Here is a 22,630-nt window from a genome sequence, read left to right as displayed (position 1 = left end):
GTTGAAGCTCATTCTATAAATGCCAGGAAATGGACTGATGATGAGGTCCCCCACCACTGTAGCAATGTCACCAAAGAGGGTTCCAGTCATGACATTGATCATGTGATCTACTGAGCAGTGAAGTGGGGGCTTCTGATTGTCCGTGTCCTGGTGCCAGCGATGCAGCACCGGTACTCTATTGTTCTCTTGGTGTTAATATGCTGATGATGACGCTGTAATAATTCTACAGTTGCATTGTCATGGGAGTTTTGTCTTATAATAAGACTTACTTGAATTTGTATGCAGCTGTTTTTTCATTTGGGGAAACTACTTTGCTCCCAGTAATCTCAAAGCATTAAGCTGGTCAAGCAAATCTCGGGCTTTTGAAAACATCGATACAGTTCAGTATTCTGCCTTTTACTCCCCGTTGAGCATCAGATGAGTTCGTCCTGATCTTTTTTGATATGGTTGGATACTCGAATGCACAAATTTTGGCCGTAATATCCTGAATGGTATGAGTGTTTTCCTTGTCATGACCATTTCTACTTTTGTCAAATGGCAGTAGCTTTTTGGACTGCCTTTTATTGGGGGGGGGGGGGGGGGGGGCAGCAGACAATGGGATAAAGTTGTATCCTTAAGCCTCGCAATTTTTATATTGTATGTCTAAAGTGTTATATCCTGTCATTCAAACGGACAGTCCATCAACCACCCCACAACTTGAATGTAGCCCACAGGCGAAAGCATTTACAATCCAGCAACATTGATCCATCGAGGTTTTCTAAGTGGTTAATTTCATGAACATGCTGTGGGGTTCTTCTGTTGATTCAGTCCGATTCTTTATTTATAATGAAGAGTGGATATTTTAACACCGAGTTTCCCCAAGACCGTAGTGTTCATGGGTAAAAATTTAAAATACATACATCCTTTAATACAAAAATATTTTTGATTTAAGATAAGCACTTTACTGTACCACGTAAGTGATTGCAGTTCACTCAAGGCAACATTGTTGACAGAATTTTGTATTGTTTTTCAAAAAAAATGCAATAAAATGCTTTGAACTACACATTTGTCTGATTGTTCTGTCTGAAATGAGAATTTTACTTTGAGCTCTGCAGTATCTCTAGTTCCATATTAACTAGCAGTCTTATCTCTCAGCCGAGGTTGAAGCCGTTTCATCTGATTCGGTGCTGTAAATCCCCTAATCCTAATCTGTACCTCCCTGATACCTGAGCGCACCATGTGACACACGGCCTTGGCTGTTGGTAAATATGAGCCGAGCTGTCGCTTCACGCTCTGAAATGTGAAGGTGGTTTCACCCTCTTAGTCACGAGCTGAGCTGCTGGGGGGGGGGGGGAGGCGCCATTCCCAGCTGCACATGTCTGATTTTACATGACTGATGCAACCTGCTGCAAGAGCCTTGTATGTGCCGTCTCATGGCCTCATGGCGTGCTCACAACTACACAATGACTTCTGCTGAATTAGCTAAACGGTGGGCCATTTCAACACTGCTTCAAGCTGGGGTTTGCTCTCATGTGATTAAATAAAAATCTGCTGTATCAAGTAAAAGGTCAGAAAAACAATGACAAATGTCCTTTAGATAAAAGTTCGTCGGTTGATCAAATGAACCAGTAATGAAAAGCAAAAATAAAAAGTCCATCCAGAGACCAGTTGGCGCATGTGTGTGTGTGTGTGAGGTTGATCGGTCAAGTAGGGATTCCTTTTATTGTTGTACTGTATGGCGAATGTATCAATTCATCTAGTCCATTTAATAAATAAAGACATGGCACAACCTATTATTCCAAAACTCAAATTATCCACTTGAAATTTAAACAAATCCTCAGTGTAGCAGAAAACAGCAAATATTTGCCATTTGATTAAATCTCATCAATGATTTCTCAAAATGATACTTTGAGCTCAACTATCAATGTACAATTTTCTCAAACACATTGACATTTTATGTGTTACGTGTTCAACATTTTTATTTGCTGCCCCAAAAATGTAAATAAAGAAAAAAAAAACTTGATTGCACAATTTCTATTTCAACATTGCAGACGTCATGAGGTTGGAGGACATTAAATGATGCAACTGCAGAGGATGTTCTGTACATGCAGACGGTGGAGTAACTTCACATGCGTTGGTCTCCCTCCAGTGGAGACTTCTCACAAATCACACTGCAAAGAGGAAATTCACAATAGTGAATTCTTTTCTGAAAAGATACAGCAACTTAACAAGGAGAGTTACAGAACAGCTCAGCCTTGTGTGAGCCACAGATAATTAACTTTCAAGTCAAGAGATTTAATGCTCAGATCCAAAAGCAGCTGCTTCATTGATTAAGAGGATGCTTTGCTCCACGTGAATTGAACCCTCAAGTAGAACAGTCGGGGGGGAATTTACAGTCTCGCTGAAACTTTACAAGAATTGAATAAATAAAATGTCACACCATCTGGTCTTCTTAAGTAATTAAGGGTTGCAGTTACCTTGTTTTCCTTTTCATCTCATCTGCAGCAGGAGAGACACGCCAACCCTCATGCTGGGGGGGGGGGGTTAGTTACTTTACGTCCTCTGAAGTTTAATCCTGCAACAGGATTCTGTTGCCCAAGAGACACTCTTATGCAGCAGGAGAGACACAGGTGTCCATAACGATGGCTACCTTCTCTCATTTGTTAAATTGAAAAGAAAACTATTCCACTGATAGTAGCAAAAAAATGCCTGATAGTTATCATTTCAATCATTTAAGTTATTTTCTGTTTTTAAACAATTTAACAGGAGCTGTAAAAAAAAAGGCAATATTGTGTTGACTGGCAGAGAGAGTACCAATCATTACATCACTGATCACACCTGATATTCATGAAGATCAGGCTCTAATTGCGACGCTTGGTCTGTGCACAAAAGGCTGAGCGTGTGGAAGGCAGCGGTTTGGAAGTCGAGCTGGAGGTAGATATAGGGCAGCATTTTATGAAGCATTTGTTTAAATCTATTTGTGTAACTTCTTCTTTCAGGACCTGTATGATTTTCTTCTGCAGTAAACAAAGGAGAGAAGTCTTGTTAATCAGGAAACGTTTATTTTATGGGTTAAATGGATATATATATATATTTTTACCGGTCTACAGACGCGTCTAAAGAATTCCTTGCTTTAAGTTGAAAGTTTTGGAAATTAAAGTTAATTAATGCCAATTACAAACTTTCAGTTATGTTTCCACTCATCCAACTGATCTCATTTTTTTTGACATTTTACTTTTTTGCATTGGTATTTGTCTAGTTGAGGCAAAACGTGACGCATTTGGAAATTCTCAGCAACAAAAGGTAAGTTGCGTAAGTAAAATATTCACAGCCATTTTGACTTTCCATAGTAGAAGGGACAGCTGACATTGATTTAATTGGTGGTAACTGTTTTTATATTTTTATTAGGAGCTCTAACATTTCATTTTGTCTTTGTGCTTACAATGTCTGTCAAAACGTATTCTTTATTTTATGGCTAGAGGTACTTTTTTTTAAATTCATTTTTTCTTTTCCTTAGTCTGTGTAAATTCCAAGCTAATTATAAAACACTTTGCTACGGATCCAGAAGTAAATGTAAAAAATGTTCTATGAATAAAGGAAGAAACACGAACGTGGGTGTCACTTAACTCTAACGCAGCCTCTAATGTGGAAAAACACACCTGTCCTTTACCTACTGACGCGTCAGACTGACTGCAAGGATGATGAGCTCTTCAGCTGCTGAGACCCTGGGACACTTCAACTTCAAGACACACCTTTCATTGGATTTTGTGAAATAAAACTCTTAAAAACGTGTCTGTCTTATTTTGCTAAGCCCACTAGGACTTGACATAAAAACAATGTGTTGCCCAGAATTGATGTTGAGTTAATACGAATAATGAACTAATGGTTAGTAAGATATCAGGCACATAACTAAGCACGTTAACTCTTACGGCATCGGCGTTACAACATACCCACATTGCTTTAAATGTTTTAATATATAAATAGAACATTTCTTTCCATAACTATTGTTCGGTCAAGGGTCAAATCGAACAGCCGAACGTTAAGTTTACATCCGGAAGGAGGGTTTACGTCCTCTGACGTAATGCAGCGCGACACGTCAGAAATCGCGCGAGACTTCACGTGTGAAAAGCAATCCAACATGGCGACGTAGAGACTGTGTTATTGTTCCGTCGCTTCTTCAAGCTCTTGCTGTACGACTGAAATACCGCGCAGAAAGAGCGTCGAGTGTGTTCGCGCGGGCATGAGAGCGACACTTGAGGATAATGCTGAGATCCACCTGCTTCTTTCGAGGGATTGACTGCCCGTTTTACACGGAGTACATCGAAGGCAAAGGAAGCAGAAATGGGTGTAACAGACCCTACTGCCACTTCAGGCACAGCCAGCAGAGACGGGCGTCCTGCGGCGCTCCAGCCGACGTTAAAAGGCAGAAGGACCTTCAATCCTCCAAGAAAGGTGCTGAGTTTTTCTTCAACTGAATCCTGTCAATTCACATAAATACTTTATCTGTGGGCCGAGACGACGCGCGGGTGGATTGACCGTATTGCCGGTGTGAATGGGGGCTTTGGGGCAAAAAATCTGATGCTTTATTTAAAAATAATGGTCAGGATGAACTGAGGTAACGCTAATTAAAAGAAGGAAGTGACCGATGTATTGAGCCCACACGAGGAAGTGTCAAAGAAACCAATGCATAGCATTTGGAATGACTACCTGGTACCACATGCATCACCAGCACGCTGAGGTAGCGTTTTAAACGGGACATGCACGTCTACACTAGTGTACGTGACTGTGTACATTAGTGACAATAAGTCAGGTAGCCCTGCTGGCAGCAAAACCTTAATGCCTATTGCAGTTGTAGCATTCAAACAAAACTCTTGGAAGAATGATTACTTACTAGATATTTTTATAATAATAAGTTAACATTTTTACCATCTCATTGGGACATTTTTTTCATGCATTCCTCTAGAACAAGGTTATGACCCCTTCAACCCAGAAGTCGTGAGACCCCAGGTGCAGGAGAATGGAAAGTCTCCTGACTCGGGAGACCTCAGTGGGGCCCTGGAAATGGTCAACAAGGCCATCGAGGAGGTCCGCAGCGAGGTGGAGAGGGAGAAAAGAAAGCTCTCTCGAATTGGGGATGAACCATACGATCCCAAGGAGAGTAAAAAAGTGTCACTATCTAATTCTGTTAAAAGTAACGCACCACCTTCCCACATGGCTTATGACCCTGGGAGTTATCAGATGACATCTGGAGGTTATAACCCCCCACCTGGCTGTAGTAAGTATACCCTGGATTCAGATTCCCACGGGAAAAATAGTAACTCCATGGAATATGTTCCTACTACGAGGAGAAAGCCTTCATCTCGGACGCATCAACTCCCCTCTCCTCCCACCAGTCCAAAGTACAGCACATCTTCCTCTAAGTGTAAATACACAGTGGATATTTCCAAACCATCTACAGATATGGAGTATGATCCCATGTCTAACTACTCGGCAGGGATCGCAGCAAAAAGGAAGAAGGATCGGGATGCACAAGCTTCTAAGACGGAGTTGAGAAAGAAGCACAAACTGTCGGATAGGTCTGACGAGGAGTATGTTGTCTCTTTGAGAAAAACTCAAAGTCAGCCGACTGGAGACTCCAAAAAGTACACTTTCTCTGACTCTGATGAGGAAAGCTCTGGAACAGAGTACCGACCTACTTTGCTTAGTAATCTCCAGCATAGAAAAAGCAATAGTGGATCCCTTTGGGCTGCTTCGGGGAAGGAGAGAGATGAGAGAACTGAAAGTAAGCTTAATGCACTGACACAAAGAAATAAAGAGGACCTGGCCGGGGACTCAGACATCCAGGAAGAGGTGAAAGAGAAGGACAGTTCAGAGAAAAAGAAGGTTGTTGGTCAAACTAGTTACAAGAAAGGTAGCAAATCTGAGAAAGTGCATAAACTTGGAAAAGAAGCTAACAGAACAACGGGCAGTAAGAGTAGCAGCAGCAGTAAAAACAAAGGGTCAATTCAGAACTCAAACCAGGACAATGCAAAGAAGGAGAACAAGAGTCATGGACAAAGAGACGATGGCAGAAACACAATTACGGTTAAGACACTTGCTAAAGTTCAGAAGGACGGCAGAGAGAAAAAGAGAAGTGATGATAAGGTCAAAGCTGTGGAAAAAGGAAAAGCAGTCTCGAGTAAACGAGAAAGAGTTCCAGAAAATGGTGCAGGGGAAAGCAAGAAACTCAAGATAGTTGAAAAGGAACAAAGAAAGGACAGCCAAGACAAAAACGGTAAACTTCATAGCAGTCAACGAGAAAAGGATGCAAAGAAAGTTAACAAAAGCAGTTTAGGTGGCGGCAGCAGCAGCAGTAACATTAAAGGGAGTTCTGCAAACAGTAAAGACAAAGTGAAGCCAAACATAGGCTCACCAAATAGGAAAAGACGGGAGGAGAAACGGCGAAGTCTGAGTCTTAGCCACGCGGATCTCTTTGGGGACGAGAGCCCAGAGGAGGTTGAACCGATGGTGGATGATGATGATGACGACGACGAAGAACCCGAAGAAGTGCTGGTGAGAAAGTCTGCCGACGCTTTGAAGAGGGGCCGTCTGAACAAGAGGAAAGTGTCAGAGCTGACTCCGTCTTCCTCTGACGATGAAGGGGTCCGCGTGGCAGGTAACGATGAGGTCACCATCAACTTCTCTAGTTACCAGGACGACCTGGACTTTGACTCCGACCCCATGGAGGAGTGTTTGCGGATCTTCAATGAATCCAAGGACGTGAAGACAGAAGACAAGGGAAGGCAAACGAAACAGGTATTTGTGTCTGGCCAAGTTGTTTTGGTCATTTTACCACACGCTATTTGTTGGTAATTTGTCACATTTACATGGGCGAGTAAAGCATGCTGCGTTGTGCCCCTTTAGCCCTCTAGGCATTTGGACGACGAGAGAAGCACAGAGAGCACTTTAACCACCCTCTTTCCCGGTCAGAAGAAGAGAGTCTCCCATTTTGTTGCCAAAGGAAGTGTAAGTTTCACCGGATCTCTCTTATGTTCTGTCGTGCAGTCATGAGACGGTTTAAGTCAGTCAGGAGGCGTGAGCACACGCCTTCATCACAGGATACAGCAATCAATGACACCATTATTAAAGGTTGTGTATAGGACAGACATTTCGTTTTAAAGGACTACGAACTTCACATGGGAACGTAAGCACACATTTGTAAATAAGCTCAATGTTCAATTGAAAAAACAGGTTGTGCAGTACATGTTGTTTAAATTTATCGTCTGGGCTCCTAAAACATCAGTTAATCAAGATAACTGGCTTTCTTTTGATGACATGCATGGATTTTTTCAGACATCATATCTTCAGTTTATTTCTGTTTTTTTTTGGTCATGTCCTTTTGAGGTATATATACAAGAGGTCAGGTTATTGATTGGAAACTAGCATTCTGTGCTTTTTTTAATTGATCTTAAATTAAGTGTTAATTTTCTGATTATTGTTGCAAACACAAACTTCTTTACTTCTGGTATCATATTATATACCAACCAATTCAACTAAACATAGATGTACAAAATGGACAGCGCCCATATAAACGCTAAATCAAACCTAAACATGCAACTTTGAAAGTGTGCAGCCATGCATCACCAGCTTTTTGCACGATCTAATGTGCAGTTGTTTGTTCACATTCTCATTTGAGAGTCCTACGTTCCACAGGGAGGTAGCTGAAAGTACCGTTACTTCTGTTACTACTCAACGTGCACATTTCACTTCCCTCATCCAAAACCACTTTGCAAACACAGACTTATTTTTTAGTGCTCGAAGCAGACAAATAACGTTACTTAATCCATGTCAAATTACTGTATTAATAACAAACAGAACTTTTACGATTTAACATGTTTTAATGTTTTTTTCATCAGACTGACGCGCCGATTGTGGCGCGACCGTACAAGAGACTCTCGGCCCAGGAGGTCTGCTACAAGCGGATGCAGATGGCTCAGCAGCAAGCAGCTCAGATCTCTGCTTCGGTCAACGTGGCCTCGCAGCGCTCCAGTGCCTTTTCTGGAGAGAAGAAGAGAATCGCTCACCGCTCCAACCCCCAGACAACATCCTCCAAAACAAGTACGAGCGCCTGCACCTTGTGGCGGGATGACTTCGGAAGGATGCTTAGCCAAAGTTGACCCTCGCTTTCCCTTAGTTTGTTTTTCTGTCAATGGAATATTTTGATTGTTTAAGTAGAAAGTCATGTGTGTGTGTGTGTGTGTGTGTGTGTTCTCAGGTCCTGCAGATGTTAAACCAGCTGCTAGTCGAGTTTTATCCCCCAGCCAGAGCCAGCAGACCGTGAAGGCCCAAACCACCGCTGGCATCTTGCCCAAGACGATGTCGACCGTCACGCAGAAGAGGATGGCACACACACCCACCATGAAGGTACACAATGTAAAGCTGCCACTCAATATTTGCTTTGTGTTGTCTGCACTTCCCTCCCTTCATGGAGAGTTTTCTTTCTCTAAACAGAGAAGATTCCTTCCGCTCTCATTGATTTGAGGTTCTCTTTCTGTTTTTAACTACTCAGAGTAGTTCACTGAAGCGCCCTGTCATCCCTATTGAGTTTGGGGCCAAGGTTCCCAACAATGTCCGCCAGCGCTACCTCACCACTTTCATAGATGAATGTGTCAAGTTCTGCCCATCAGAGGACGTTGCCTTCCAACTGGTAAGATTAACACCCTGTTCACATGTGGATGGTTGTCTATTTTCTACCAAAACCTAGCCAAGCTCATGACGCTTTGATTCTGGTAGTTTGGAAAATGTCTCTATGAAAATGCTTCTTACGAGAGTGTCCTCTGAGGCCTCAGTCACACCCTGTCTTGAATGAAGGGGGGCATTGAATAAGAGCCTCAGTTGAACAAGTTGTGGTTTCAGGCACTCGACGAGGAGAAACTGGTGTATGACCGCAGCAGCAGTAAGAACATCTACCTCAACGTAGCCGTCAACGCTCTGAAGAAGCTCCGGAGCAAGAGCGTCTCATGTCCTTCGCCTGTCACCAGTACGCGCCTCCGGTCCCCGTGCAGTACACCTCACAGTACCTGCTCTTACTCAACATGTCTATGATGCTTTCCTCAACAAGAACCTGAACACAACATTTAGGGATGGCTGAAATGTGCCAGTACCTTTTTTTCACTTGTGCACGTATACGCGGGGGAAAAGTGATTTGATGTACGAGTTTGGCCGTATTTCTGTTGTAAGGTGTTTTCTCGTGTGTGTGATTCTCTGCAGAGAACCCAGCGTTAGTCACCAACAAGAGGGCTCAGTCACACGAAGACGTTCTTGGAGGTCGTCATGCGGCTACGACCAGCTTCACCATCAACAGGATGGGTAAACAGCTGGAGGAGAAACTCACTGGTACGTTTTTAGTCAGGAGTAAGTCAGGGTTTTCAGTTCCTTCTCTAAATGTGTTATAGACATATTTCTTTAACATATTTTTCTCTCATTCTTTTATTTTCTTCATTCTCCTGATAAAATATTAATAAAAAACACTGAAAGAAAGTTTATTGTTTAAAACAGTAAAGTGACCATGTGACATGGTCCAGGTCCTGATTACAGGAGAAAGGTCAGCGCGAACATGTTTTCAACACTGGAGTAACCTGTGCAATAGATCACTTATTAATTGATCAACACGATATTTATTGATATAAATACATGAAAGGAATCATTAGTTGCAGCGCTACATACTGTAGTTAAAGGTACCAGGGCTGGGGGGGATACCGCTATCACATTTCCTTCCCGTATGAATTTTTCACAGGGCGTCATGTCGCTGCGTAGCAGCCACAACGTATTGTTCACGGCTCACTGAGGGCGCAGCTACTTGAGTGTTTTGAGATGGAGTCATGGTTATAACTTTATAACAACAATTACTAACCCACAACACTCTTTGAGTAAAACACCACTCAGTCTGTGACACATTACCAATTTGTAACACTAATAATTGTACATTTATAAAATGACACAGCTGTCAACGGTCCTTTTCGGCGTCAATGAATGAATTTGTGTGTTTTTTTAAATACGTGATCCTGCCAGAATCGTACAAAATACCCTTATGAGTATTTGGCCATAGCGCCCAGCCCAAACATGTACCGTACCATGCATAAGTACTTTTTCTCTTTCCATCCTCTCTGTGTGTGTTGACGTACCCTTTCTGTTTGAACACCTCATTGTACAAGGTTCGTCTAACCTGCCGCCGTGTGTCACTGTAGGATCCACACTGTACAGGAAGCTGCAGGCGTACCTGATGACGGAGGAGCAGCTCCAGGAGCACGGATACCCCAGAACAAATCCTGAGGTTGCCGGCAAAGCCGTCTTGTATAACCTCCCGGAGAAAAAGGCCACCTCGGACCGTGAGCGACCCCCTGACCCCTCAGCTCGCTTGGAACTGATACCAAATCATGTCAACATGTATGTGATCTAACAATTATTTGGCTCTGAGCTAACACTATGTATCCTTTTTCCAGCGTTGAACAAGGTGTGCTGTCGATGTGGAGCGGAGTATAAGATCAACGTCAATGGCAACTGTATACGGAAAGAGGAATGTAGCTTTCATTGGGGGCGGCTGCGCAGAAATAAAGGTGCGTTTGTTTGCATTTTTGATGATAGAATGAAAGCAAATGTCTTTTGTTTCTTTCTTGTAATTCATTTAGCCGTGTTCACTCTACCTTTCCTCAACTTTTATTCATCTGGGCCCCCCTTGTTCCTCCCTGTTTCTCAGGCGCTGGAGGATGGGAGACCAACTACAGCTGCTGCGCTGCGGCTGTCGGGGCTCCGGGTTGCCAAGTTTGCAAGGTGTCCTTCTTTTCAAGCCATCAGTCATTAGTTTACAGTCTTCACAAGTTAAAAGCCAAATCTACTGTATGGACTGTCATGGCCTAGTGGGCTACTGTAGGTCTATTTTATTTAATATACATTTTGTATTCCCACAGCAACATGTTCAGGACGGGCGTAAAGAGACATTCGATGGCTATGTCACTACGTTCAGTAAAGCTCTGCCACCAGATGGCAACGGAGGGGTGTTTGCTTTGGACTGTGAGATGGTGAGCAGGACTCGTTTTTACTTGCTGAATGCAAACTCAGGCCTTTGTTTCCCGTATTGTGTGCGTGTTTGATTCGAGAATTGATTTTTATCAAAGACGAGTGTGATAAGAACGACTCTGCACCTTTTCCTCTTTTAGAGCATCAGTCAAACGAAACTACATTTTAAAAGTAGTCTCCGTCCCTATATTTTCTTCATGTTGTCTTCACTCCCCTGAAACAGTGTTACACGAAGCAGGGCCTGGAGCTCACCAGGGTGACGGTCATCGACTCGGAGTTGAAAGTCATCTACGATACATTCGTGAAACCTGAAAGCAAAGTAGTCGACTACAACACGCGGTGAGTTGGTCCCTCGAGCTCTGTGCTGCGTGGCTGGTGATGTAACTGGGAACGTTGTTAAATGTGTCTTTGAAAGGGTCCCAGGGTTTAAAACGCAGTACGTGCTGCATATCTGAAACTCTGTAATTCTCAGATTTTCGGGTGTGACGGAGGAGGACTTGGAGAGCGCCACCATCACCCTGAGAGACGTTCAGGCCGTGCTGCTCAGCATGTTCAGTGCTGAATCCATCCTCATCGGACACAGCCTGGAGAGCGATCTGCTCGCTCTCAAGGTGCCGTGGCCCCTCATTCATCTGCAAGATATTTCATTGAAACAGTGAATTCAATGGCAGCTTTGGCAACATTGCGCGTTATTCCTCTGGTGACAAATTGTTTAAATGTAGGCATGATTCACACTTAAATATCTCTTATGCTACGTTTTGCTTTTTTACAATCATAAAAATATAGATGGACTAGATTCAACTTAATTGTCATTACACATTTTACAAGTAAAGAGACAACAAAAATGTAGTTTAGCACCGGTGCAAAGAATCACTCAAACTCAAGGACGTCTTCATTTGTAAAGCCCAAAAGTGTGTTCCAGTAGTAAGGTAACAGTGATTAGGAGGTAACTACAAGATTCTTGTTTTCAAAGGGAGAAAGTTTTATTTTTTTTGGTCTATATTTGCAGGCCCAGCTGCTATATAAATAATTTAAAAAAAACCTCTTGATGTGAACTTGTTTTGCCTCCAGCTAATCCACAGTTCAGTCATCGACACGGCCATCGTGTTCCCGCACCGCATCGGCCTGCCCTACAAGCGCGCCTTGAGGAACCTGATGGCCGAGCACCTCAAACGCATCATCCAGGACAACGGTGGGAAAATCACACAGAGCTAGCACGAGTGAAGTGGTTATGTGGCTTTTATAGACTTTTATCTACTTCGCGTTACTTCATATTTTGTTATGAAGGTGTTCTGACTAGTGAGGTTCATCAACATATTTGTAGGCTTCAATTAAGTAAACTGGGAAGTGAAAACTAGTCCCAATATTATGCGTCATTGATATTGGGTTTTTGGTGTCTTGCAGCATTTATCAGCCACACTGCACCCTTCATCCATAAAATAAGTTTCAAAAGACTAAAGTCAACATAATGTCAGGTTTCGCGTGTACAGCCCAATGTCTTAATGGGCTTTATAGAGCTGCAGTGGATTCAAAGGCTTTATCCCCCAAGTCAAAAATAGTGAAAAACCTTCCGGGGGGAAATTTAAAGAGCGAAACCTGTTCATGTGGGAACATGACCGACAGAAAATGTAAATGGTTATGTACTTTTGTTTAGTTTATTTACAGTTACTGTATGTACATGGCTTGTTTTCAATTATTTCCTGTATCTTCTGAATTTCTCACATCAGCTGCCAATATTTTATTGTATAGAATAGCAGTGAACTCCACTAGAGTTGAACCGCAGTTCCTCCTCATCACCAGAAGGTGTCGCCCATGCAACAACATGGTTTAAAAGCTTAGCTTTCATTCGACTGGTTGAAATGTCTCAACGTTTTAAAAAGTCTTGTTGCTCCGTCACTCCTCATGATGTGTTTCTGGGGTATTATGGTCTGGTTAGGATCAATGCAAACCCTGTCATGAAGAAAAAGAAGCAGCAGCACGTTGCATCGGTCCGCCGCTGGGCCACACAGAAATATACTACAAAACATGCACTGCAACGCTTAGGATGACTTCCAGAATGCACAAGTCAAATGTAGTGTTTGGTTCTGTTCCCATTGGCCTCCGCTCTACCTAAAGTTTCAAACATCTTTTCCAGATTAATATAATATAAATGATCTGTGTTAATGTAATGGACTCATTTTCTCCCTGTGTTTTCAGTGGAGGGCCACGACTCGAGTGAAGACGCGTCTGCCTGCATGGAGCTCATGTTCTGGAAGATCAAGGAGGATGCAAAGGTGAAAAGATGACCTCTGACCCCTCTGCTCAACTTTCCTCAGTTCACCTTGCAGTCTTGATGTTGGTGTGAGGGGGACAGATGTTCAGGGGGCCTGTCCCCGCGCTGAAAGACTTACGCTTGGTGGGGGGGGGAGCTTGTTGCTGCCTACTTCACAGAGAACTGCCAGTCCCTTCAAAGCAATAGGAGCTCAAAGTAACAGTTTTCATTTGACAATTTGTATTTCAGTTGTAAATAATGTTAGTTAATATGTACATGTGTTTATTTTGAACAGTGTCTCTTTTAAAGCCTCAAACAATTGATGCATAAACCTTTTCTATAAAAGAACTACATGAACGTCGGGGCATTGTCCGCTGAGCGATGGTGAATAATATCGTACCAAGCTGTGTCTTCAGCTTAATTTGCACTATAGAAATGCTTGTTTTATATAGGGCCCAATTCTGGGCACCTCATCTGTGCTCTAAAAGCATTCACTTATAATGGATAACGCGTTACCTGTTCTTAGCTACACTTAAGTGCATTGATGTCTTAGTCTCTCGATTATTGCTGTGTAAAGGCACTTGTGTTTTTCACATTGCACCTTGTCACTGATGCTCTGTTTAGCGAGTTAATTAACATCAAACCTGACTAATCCTACAATACTTGATCATGTAAAAGATACTCAGCAGAAATGTAAAACCTCTGCTTACCGATTTGGTTTATTTGATGGAATAATATTTCTCTGTATTTTATTTATATATATATATATATTTATATATATATATATATATATATATATATATATATATATATATATATAAATAGTGATCCAGTATCTCTGTGTCATGTGCCCTGCATGGAATGAAACCACAGGAATCCTTGTGATAGCAGGTATGATATGTTATTGCTCCATAAAGACAAAATTAAGTTGTTAAATTACTCCCGGGTTAATTATAATTTAGGGAGTACCAGCTAATCTCTGCTCTTTTATGTTGAAAATGACTGAGAAATACTTGAGTCCTGTACATACTCCACATTTCCTTTTTGTATTTATTCATTTTCCGTTGTTAATCTTTTTTATATTAAAAGATATTAGACAAAAGAATATGTTGCTCTGTGTTTACATTACAGCGGTAAGTATATTTTTATTTATTCAAGTACAGTACCATCTTGAGATATGTACTTTTATGCTGCTGCTTTACGTTTATCTCACCGCTTGTTATAGTCACTGGTTGCTTGCCTTCAGAAGATTTTGAATCTAGTATACCTGTTGTAAATCCATTTTAAGAGGGTTCAACTGAACATAAATTCCCCTGCTGCATTTAAAAATGGGATTGAACCGAGCTCATGTTGAACAAGTAGTTCAAAGCTGTCTTATGAGTTGTTAAGCTGTACAAGTAATTAACTACAAAAAAGACTGCAGAGCAACAACTAATGTAATGAACTGCTCTGATATGAAGTTAAAATGAATTAAACTTCCAGAACTTTTCCAGTATTCTTTACACAGTTGTGTTGCTACTCTTTGCTCTAGTAAAGTATCCGGATACTTCCTCTACTGCACAAATAGTTTTTGACAGTGTGACAGCTTTTCCTCAGGACGGTGCCTGGTGCCTGGTGCAGGCGTCATGTCCCTCCTCAACAGCAGGTGCAGCTGCCGTAATTCTCCTTTCTTCAGCAGATGTGTAAATTGAGAAGAAATGGGAAAGAAATGCTAAACCGAGAGGCCCATCCTTTCTTCGGTGCGTTCGCCTGTTAAGCTCCTCCCGTCACATGTCAGTACGCATTTCCCCGGGCCGCGCCACAGACCCAGGTATTAGCTGGGATCAATACCTACACAATGTTCCAGTGACAGAGAGGGGGGGCTTCCTAGTGTTTGTGGAGTGTTGCAGAGATCTTGAACATGTGGAGCAAAGCGGCTTAGAGGGGTCGTCTTCATTATCAAATTCGATCAGAGCCTCTTCTCTCCCACCGTGATCACCTTTTGACTAGCGGGGGTCAAGCTGCAGGCTGCGCTCCACAACCCCCCCCTCATGCTGAGAGGTGAGGAGCTGCATTATCTCAGCAAAAGCCAGAGCAAATAAACACTTCAGTGCCTGCAGAGTGGAGCGATCGGTCTGTTAACGGATTAAACGCTCATCCAGAAAATGAATGGGCAACTAGTCTGATTATTGATTATAATCGATGGCTGCGACATCTTCTGATCTGTCTGATTTTCCTAATTTGCTATACTTGTGTTTTGGGAATTTTGATCAGATTTATTCTTTTGCCCAAGCATCAAGATATTCAGTTACCTATAATATATAACAAAAGAGAAACAGCATAATCCTTAAATTAAGGAAGCTGTAACCTGCATCTTTTTACTTTATTAAGGACTAAAACAACCATCACAATAGTTACTATTAAGTTGTCTGTGGATCTACTAACCAATTCATTTCAGCTATAAAGGTATTTTAGGAATGGTTACACAATCTGTTGGATCCCTAAACAACAATTAGGCATTATTTAAAAAATAAAATCACTCATAATTATTATGAATTGAAATATCCTGATGATCATCAAAATATTCTAGTTAAACCAGCACTAAAACTTGCTGTAATCATAGATTTATATGATATGTGTGTATAAATATAACATGGATATGATACGTTATTCATAGAAACAAATCGCTCTATCTTTTCTTCTTTATGCTGTGGTGACAAAGGACACTCGGCACACTCAACATAATGTGTGTTCTCTCTCAATTGAAATCTGCATCCCAAGGACAAACTGACTGAAGATGGTTTGGAAAAGCTCAAAATCAGGATCAGAACACTTCCCTTTGCCTGAAGTTGTGCCTGTGTTTTCCAAATTTAGTGTTTGTTGCCTCCTGTCTCCCTTCTATCCTCATTCCTCTTCCATTTATCTGAAACTCAAAGCTAAATCTTTGTGTACTGACTTATCACAGAAGGCTTAAACAGGGTCTGTTGATTCACCCCTTGGACCCCAGTCTGGCCCACGTTGTGTGCCCTTGACCCACAGTACCCCCCCCCCCCCCCTTTAATACTCTCGCACAATTAGGAGTCTGATCTTTACTCAGTGCCTCGTATTGATCTGGTGGTGTCGCTGCTTATTGAAGGGGCTCCAAAGGAGATCATGTGAAGGTAATTGGAATGTAATAAGTATCGAGGTCTTATGAAGGTGAAATTATACCAATGAATCGGTTTGTTCACATGAAATGATCTTCTCCTTTAAACTCTGCTCTCACCCAGAGCCACACGTGTGTGTGTGTGTGTGTGTGTCTGCACTTGGTGTGTTTGCAGCTGGGTCGATGTCACTCTAAGCCCAGAGTGTGTCATAGCCGGTGTCAGGCCTCACAGCTTGATCCCGGGGCTTAAGGAGAGCGATTGACCCGCGGCTCGCTCGCCTTGTCCCCCTCAGGTCAAAGGGCAGCCGGCCCCATCGATTCCCCCCTCGACGAAGACGCCTTCAGCCTTCAGCGCTCCCCTCTCCGGTCCACATGCTCCGCTGGCATCGGCCCTGCATTGTGTCCCGCGTGCCGATCGATCCAAGGGGGGCCTTCCTTTGAGATAGCTGACGACTACAAAAGGTCCCCCCTCCCGACGGGCTCTTGTCAATACAAATTTCCACTATTGATAAGTAATTAAAGAAAGCTTTAACATGAGGGGAGGACTGCTTTCAGAAACATCTGTTAAATAGATATTAACAAAAAGCTCTAAGTGACAAGAAAGGAAGAGAATTGACTGCCGCTCCGCCCTCTATTCGATTACTGCATCACTCAAATTGCATTAATAAACCAACTTTAAATGAAAAAACTTCAACTTAAAATATATGGCTATTCATAAGTGGCAAAATCCTGATGAGGAACTTAGATCAGATTTCTACAAATGATCTAGTTTGAAACAGTAATCAGTAGTTTTAAATGCAAAAATGCCAATAAGATTCAAATGATCCAGATAAAAAAACCTAATGATAACAAATATCTGAGCTTTTGGGGTTTTATGAATTGTCGATGAGACAAAATAATTTCCATCTCTTGTGGTACTGTGGTCTGCTCAATTCCTCTTTTTAAAGTGTAAAACATATAACATTCTTAATGATTGATAATACAGGTTGTTGTTCCTATTCGCATTCTATTAATGTAATAAAAGTAATAAAATGTTAAAGGGCCCTTTAATGGATGTTCTCTGGTTTCTCCCTCGTCAGGGCCACGATTAGTTGGTAAGTCACTAACTAGTTTTCTTCTTCAAGACTGCAGTTTAGATTTAAAGATTGATTTCACAACGGGGCGACACATACGAGCTGTTACTACATCATTTTAATCATTGTTAACAAAGGTGTCGCCTGGGATCCGTTTGCAGCAACACAGGAAGTATGTGACATGCTGAACTTTGGGTTATTTGAAGTCTGAATGTTTTGACATTCGCTCTCTATTCACGTCGTCGTTTCCATCTTTCTGCGTGACAACAGTTATTAAACCTGCAGGGTTTTCCACCGGCTCGCCTGTTGGTCACGTGACTGTTGGCCTTTTGTCTTTTATTCACTGTAATCCATGCATGTGTAAGTGGATCCTCTAAGAGCAGGATAACCCCCTTTAAGCGGGGTTTTTAACACTACAGGAGGGACTCGCATCCAGCAGCTTCTCGTTTACCTCTCGACCTTTAGTCATTAAAGTCTTTAATGCAAAACACTCCCATCCTGCTGATTGGACCTGTTATTAAACTGCTGATTGCTGACAGAATATGATGTTAGTGTGGCTCAGAGTTTGGGATGACAGGAGGCCGTTTAGCCTGAACCCTGGTCGTCTTCATGGGTAGGAGGTGAAGCCCTGCGTGGCCCAGAGAAAGGGGAAACGAGAGGAGGGGGGGGGGGGGGGGGGGGGCGTTGAGTGAGTCAGTGGTGGCAGCTCTGGGATGGGGAGGGTCACACACAACCGCACTCTTTGTGTGCTTCTAATCCCCCCAGCCAACACAGCTTTGGCCAGGTTTCATCATGAAAGTGCCATGAAATAACTACTTTTTTTTTCTCTCCTCGCAGTAAATCTCCTCTAATCCTGTGGGCTGCGGAGACAAAGACCTCTGGGACCTAATCCTGGAGCTTTTAGTGGGGCTGAGGGGCTGGCCGACGGAGCCTCTTCTAAATGACTTATTTCTATCGGACACTAATACAGCTTGACAGCCAAGAACAGCGAAAGGAGGAGAAAGAATAAGGTGAAAAAAAGCACAAACATTTTCACATATTTTGGAAGTCTGAGCAGTTTGGGAGGAAGAAGTGAAGTAAAAAGCAAAAAGTGCAAAACTCGTCAAGACATTTCACATTGCAAAAATGACCCGTGTCTTTATGTCTTCATTAATGTTGTTGGATGAGAATGTGAATGTTGGAATTGAACGAAAGGAAGCTTAATGATATGCAACAAGTTGTGCTCACAGAAAACCAATCAGTGAGCTTTACTTTCCTGTTTTTCATGTTAAATCCACTTTAAGACAACGCACCATGAAACCTAACAGTACAGTAGAATTGTTATAGTTGTTAACAAATACTGTGAATGAACAAAAGGAGAATGCAGCTGCATGCATACTGTGTGAATGGGTTGTAATTAGATATTTATCCCCTTTCCACCGCTGGAGTTTGGTTTCTAAAAGGTACCAGGAGTCACGGGAGGTGATGGAAGGGATGAGTTTGACGTTCTTCTGTCCCTGGGAAGACTTGTGATTGAGCTCAGCTGGATTCGAAAGGAATAGTTCTCGTTGAGGAGGTTCAGATTAACTTCACGTGGTGACAGTTTATGGGCAAAATATGGTGCCGCTTAGCAAAACAAACTCTTGGAGAGAAAAGAAGAAGAAAAAAAACAGCCCTGTGAGGGGAGACTGTCAAAGGCAGCGGTCTGGGAGAAAGAGGACTGATTATTTTAATCTGCCTGCCTCGGAGATTAGCCCACCGCATTGTTTTAATTGTTTTAACGGGAGGGAATGAAACGCTCGCTTACAGATGGATCCTTGGCATAAATCTCTCAAGTTCAATAGTTTCAAAAAACTTGAGCTCCTTGCAACCCCCCCTCTCTTCCCTCATCCCGCCTAATCCCGGCTAATACCTTTCTTTCTATTGGCTAATGGCTGAAGGGAGCCTGGGTAAATGCTTCTTAAATTGTCGTGGGTGAGAATGGTTTCAGGGAATTGGATTGGTGTCGCGACACAGAGCGCTGGTGTGCGAGGGTTTAAGGCCCAGACGGGACGAGGAAATTCTGGAGTACACGGCTCCCCGGAGGCAGAGGCTCCGGATCCCAGGTAAACAGGGTCTCCTTTGGGAATGTCTTGTGCCTAAATTGTATGATGGATATAAACGGAACCAGATTTTCAGTTATAATGCTGATTTTATGGAGGTAAGATACAAAATAGGTGTAGTCTTTTTCCAGATTAAAAGCAAAGACCTCGCCAGAAATGCAATGAAATAATGCTTTGTTAATTAAAATGTTGATTCATTGATTCATACAGCTTTATTAAGTAACACAAGTATTATCATCTGGACAGTGAATATGCCAAGGAATGAGAAGAGCAGGTGAATACCTAATCACAATCATTCTAATTTATTGAGCATTGAAGGTTTATTCTCAGCAATAACTGTGTTATGTGGTAGATGTGTGGAATGTTGGTCAACATATTTATTTACTTATCAGCAGTAATTGCTCTCCTAGATCCTAGATTTGAGCAACGGGGCAATTCAAAGTGCTTTTACCCAAAATATCAAACGCACGTTTAGAAGGTTTAACTTAGGGTTGGTACACAGGTATGTTCTAATGCTATCCATATAAAAACACAACCAGCATTAAGTTGATATGTGTTTCTGCATCCTTAGAATGAATATGAATGGCTTGAATTTCTGCGGGACGTCCAGCGGCGGTGGTGTGTACCCCCTGCACGGCGTTCCCTCCATGCTGTTTGACCTCCACCACCAGATGGCGGAGCAGTACCACGTCTACTCTGCAGCCTGCCCCACAGCACACACCCTGTCTGTGGCCGAGAGGCTGGCAGGTGGGTCGTCCTCCCGGTCCTTAACTCTCACAAGACTCACAAACGGGAACCAAACCACTTAGTCTTGAGGGTTTAACATTATTTTCTATTTTTTCGGGACTTTGTTGCTAAACATGTATGTGAATAATGGATAAAATACCAGGATGTTGTGATTTCAAAGAAGGTTAGCAAGGATTTAAGTTGACTATTAGGATTGCAGAACTAGTTACATATTAATGCATGTTGTTGCTTTATGCTATGATACTAATTAGGGTGAATTTACAAATGCAGGACTTGTAATGTCTGTAAAGTCTGGTACTGCTGCTTGCTTACTATGAATTCATCATTTACATATTCACATGAGCCTGAAAGAGAAGAAAATAATATACCCTTTACACATGAAAGTCTAAAATCAGGTAAATTATTTACTACATAGTTGATATGAAAGAAAAACATGGAAAGGTTGAGAAGCAATACGAATGACATCCCTCTCATGCTGCTTGTTTGAGAGAGTTGAAGAGAACTACATTTAGGTGTTGACCTTTAGTTTCTTTCTGTCCTTCCAGAGCTCATTCTTGAGGCTCGATATGGCGACCAGCAGAAGCAGCGCCGCAGCCGAACAGCGTTCACCGTGTCGCAGCTGCAGGCTCTTGAGAAAGCCTTCCAGCAGACCCAGTACCCAGATGTCGGCATGAGAGAGAGGCTGGCTGTCTGCATCAACCTGCCTGAAGCTCGCATTCAGGTGAGACACCTCTACTGGGGGAAAGGAAGTGGAAACTACATATTCAGTACACCAAATGAATGCATATTCTTGCACCTTAAAATGGGTTCATTGTCGCAGATCCATCCATCTATCCGATGGCTTTGGTTTAAATCATTACTTCCATTTTCACATCAGGATTGCCTCCAGATTTCTACCCATGTTTGCAAAGGCCCGCCATTACCGTTTACTTTCTCTCTGCCATCCAGGTGTGGTTCAAGAACCGGAGGGCCAAGTTCCGTAAAGGACAGAGGTGCTCCCCGCTCCCCAGAGACCAAAGTTTGGAGGAAGCCACACATTGCACCATGTTGGGACGGGACGAGGTCAGGGCCGAAGAGCAAAGGGACATCAGCACATCACACACCGGCGGGAACATCCGTCCTCGTCTCTTCCCTCCACCTCGTGTGGATAAAACGAGGGACGTTTCACGGTGCCCCCTCAGACTACGCTCCCCTCCGCTTTTCCCCTTCATGACGGGGGAGCGCTACAGCCACCCTCATCACCAGCCCGGTGTTGGAGTGCTGTCCAACGAGCTCGCCCTCCCGGTGTTTTGGCCCATTGCACGGCAGCACAGTTCCACACTGGACGTTCATCCACCGCCAGTTACCAAAAACGGTAGCCTCTCCCCCCAGACTGCTTGTTCCAGTAGGGCTGTGCCACACCCTCACCTGGGGCTGCAGCTGTAGTCTCCAGCAGTCAGAGACCTCGTTGTGGACTCAGGTACACCGGAAGCAACCCCGTGTGGGGAAATACAAGAGGGAGAAGCACTTACTGCCTTGTTACCGCAGACCTGACTACAAACAGAATGTGGATCTATTTAGAAAGCTTTATTGAATGTCCGCCTGTCTGTCTGAAGGGACGAACAGCTCATTTGGGTCTGCTTAATTTACTAACATATACAGGTCGCTTTAAGGTAGCTAGTGAGCTTGTATGAAAGAGGTTGTGATGTAGTCCTTCACAAGCACCATTTAAAGATATCCTTGTCTCAGCATTATTTCCAGTTAGGCTGTCTAGTAGATACAGAGTTATAATGATGGTAAAACTATTTGAGAGTTTCTAATTGTAACCCGGGGATTGCAACATGGAAACCTAAAATAAAATAAGCTGTACCTGATTTTTCGTTTTTTGTGTTGTGGTAAATTACTTGATGATTCAGTTTTATCAACAGCATAATTAAGATGACTTAATAATGTAACATTATTTTATTTGTTCAGTATACACAGTGTCAGAAAACAGTAAAACAATGACCATTACAATTCCCCAAAGCCTAAATAAACAAATTCGAATTACTTTTTTGTCTTTGCAATTTATTCTATTTGATACTCCAGCCAGACAAAAATATTGTACTTTTTACTCTAATGCTTTTATCTTGTGATTTCACTTAGCTGTTAGTGAGCACATTCAAAATACGAATAAAAAATATAATCGACACATCAGTTATGATTCAATATCTTGAATTGAGAAAATCACCATTGATGCCCGAGGGAAGTTCACAAGTTGCAGCAATGTGTATAGTGGTTCAAAAATACATTAATGCATACATAATCCTCTAATATGATGAATGTAATTCTAAAATAGGCT

General features: G+C 42.5%; 2 protein-coding genes across 3 annotated transcripts; both read left to right on the top strand.

Annotated features, from left to right (window-relative positions):
- Positions 1 to 4,111: 4,111 nt before the first annotated feature.
- rexo1 (REX1, RNA exonuclease 1 homolog) lies at positions 4,112 to 14,390 on the top strand. The gene is made up of 16 exons (XM_037470021.2): positions 4,112 to 4,431; positions 4,943 to 6,774; positions 6,883 to 6,984; positions 7,875 to 8,076; positions 8,234 to 8,382; positions 8,528 to 8,665; positions 8,875 to 8,998; positions 9,229 to 9,354; positions 10,206 to 10,346; positions 10,461 to 10,574; positions 10,715 to 10,788; positions 10,926 to 11,036; positions 11,258 to 11,373; positions 11,507 to 11,645; positions 12,106 to 12,226; positions 13,231 to 14,390. Exons 1-16 carry the CDS (start codon positions 4,242 to 4,244, stop codon positions 13,317 to 13,319), a joined length of 3,768 nt encoding a protein of 1,255 aa, XP_037325918.2. The 5' UTR covers positions 4,112 to 4,241; the 3' UTR covers positions 13,320 to 14,390.
- A 5,072-nt stretch (positions 14,391 to 19,462) lies between these two features.
- On the top strand, positions 19,463 to 22,311 carry zgc:101100 (uncharacterized protein LOC445169 homolog). Of its 2 annotated transcripts, XM_037468959.2 has the most exons (4): positions 19,463 to 19,566; positions 20,135 to 20,310; positions 20,856 to 21,031; positions 21,259 to 22,311. In XM_037468959.2, the coding sequence occupies exons 2-4, from the start codon at positions 20,136 to 20,138 to the stop codon at positions 21,733 to 21,735; spliced, it is 828 nt and encodes a 275-aa protein (XP_037324856.2). In that variant the 5' UTR covers positions 19,463 to 19,566; position 20,135; the 3' UTR covers positions 21,736 to 22,311. The 2 variants fall into 2 exon arrangements, with proteins under 2 accessions (XP_037324856.2, XP_037324855.2); XM_037468958.2 differs by lacking the exon at positions 19,463 to 19,566 and having other exon boundaries at positions 19,719 to 20,310.
- Positions 22,312 to 22,630: the final 319 nt, after the last annotated feature.

This window comes from Pungitius pungitius, chromosome 7 (genome assembly GCF_949316345.1).
Source record: "Pungitius pungitius chromosome 7, fPunPun2.1, whole genome shotgun sequence".
Lineage (NCBI taxonomy): Eukaryota > Metazoa > Chordata > Actinopteri > Perciformes > Gasterosteidae > Pungitius > Pungitius pungitius.
Note: the sequence above shows the minus strand (reverse complement) of the source record. Positions and strands in the feature narration are given on the sequence as shown.

Excerpts from the sequence above, each read along its gene's own strand:
- zgc:101100 (XM_037468958.2), top strand. The coding sequence starts at position 20,115 with ATGTGTTTCTGCATCCTTAGAATGAATATGAATGGCTTGAATTTCTGC. Across the intron at positions 20,311-20,855 it reads TGTGGCCGAGAGGCTGGCAG|AGCTCATTCTTGAGGCTCGA; the intron begins GTGGGTCGTCCT and ends CTGTCCTTCCAG. Across the intron at positions 21,032-21,258 it reads TGCCTGAAGCTCGCATTCAG|GTGTGGTTCAAGAACCGGAG; the intron begins GTGAGACACCTC and ends TCTGCCATCCAG.
- rexo1 (XM_037470021.2), top strand. The coding sequence starts at position 4,242 with ATGCTGAGATCCACCTGCTTCTTTCGAGGGATTGACTGCCCGTTTTAC. Across the intron at positions 6,775-6,882 it reads AGGGAAGGCAAACGAAACAG|CCCTCTAGGCATTTGGACGA; the intron begins GTATTTGTGTCT and ends GTGCCCCTTTAG. Across the intron at positions 12,227-13,230 it reads ACGCATCATCCAGGACAACG|TGGAGGGCCACGACTCGAGT; the intron begins GTGGGAAAATCA and ends CTGTGTTTTCAG.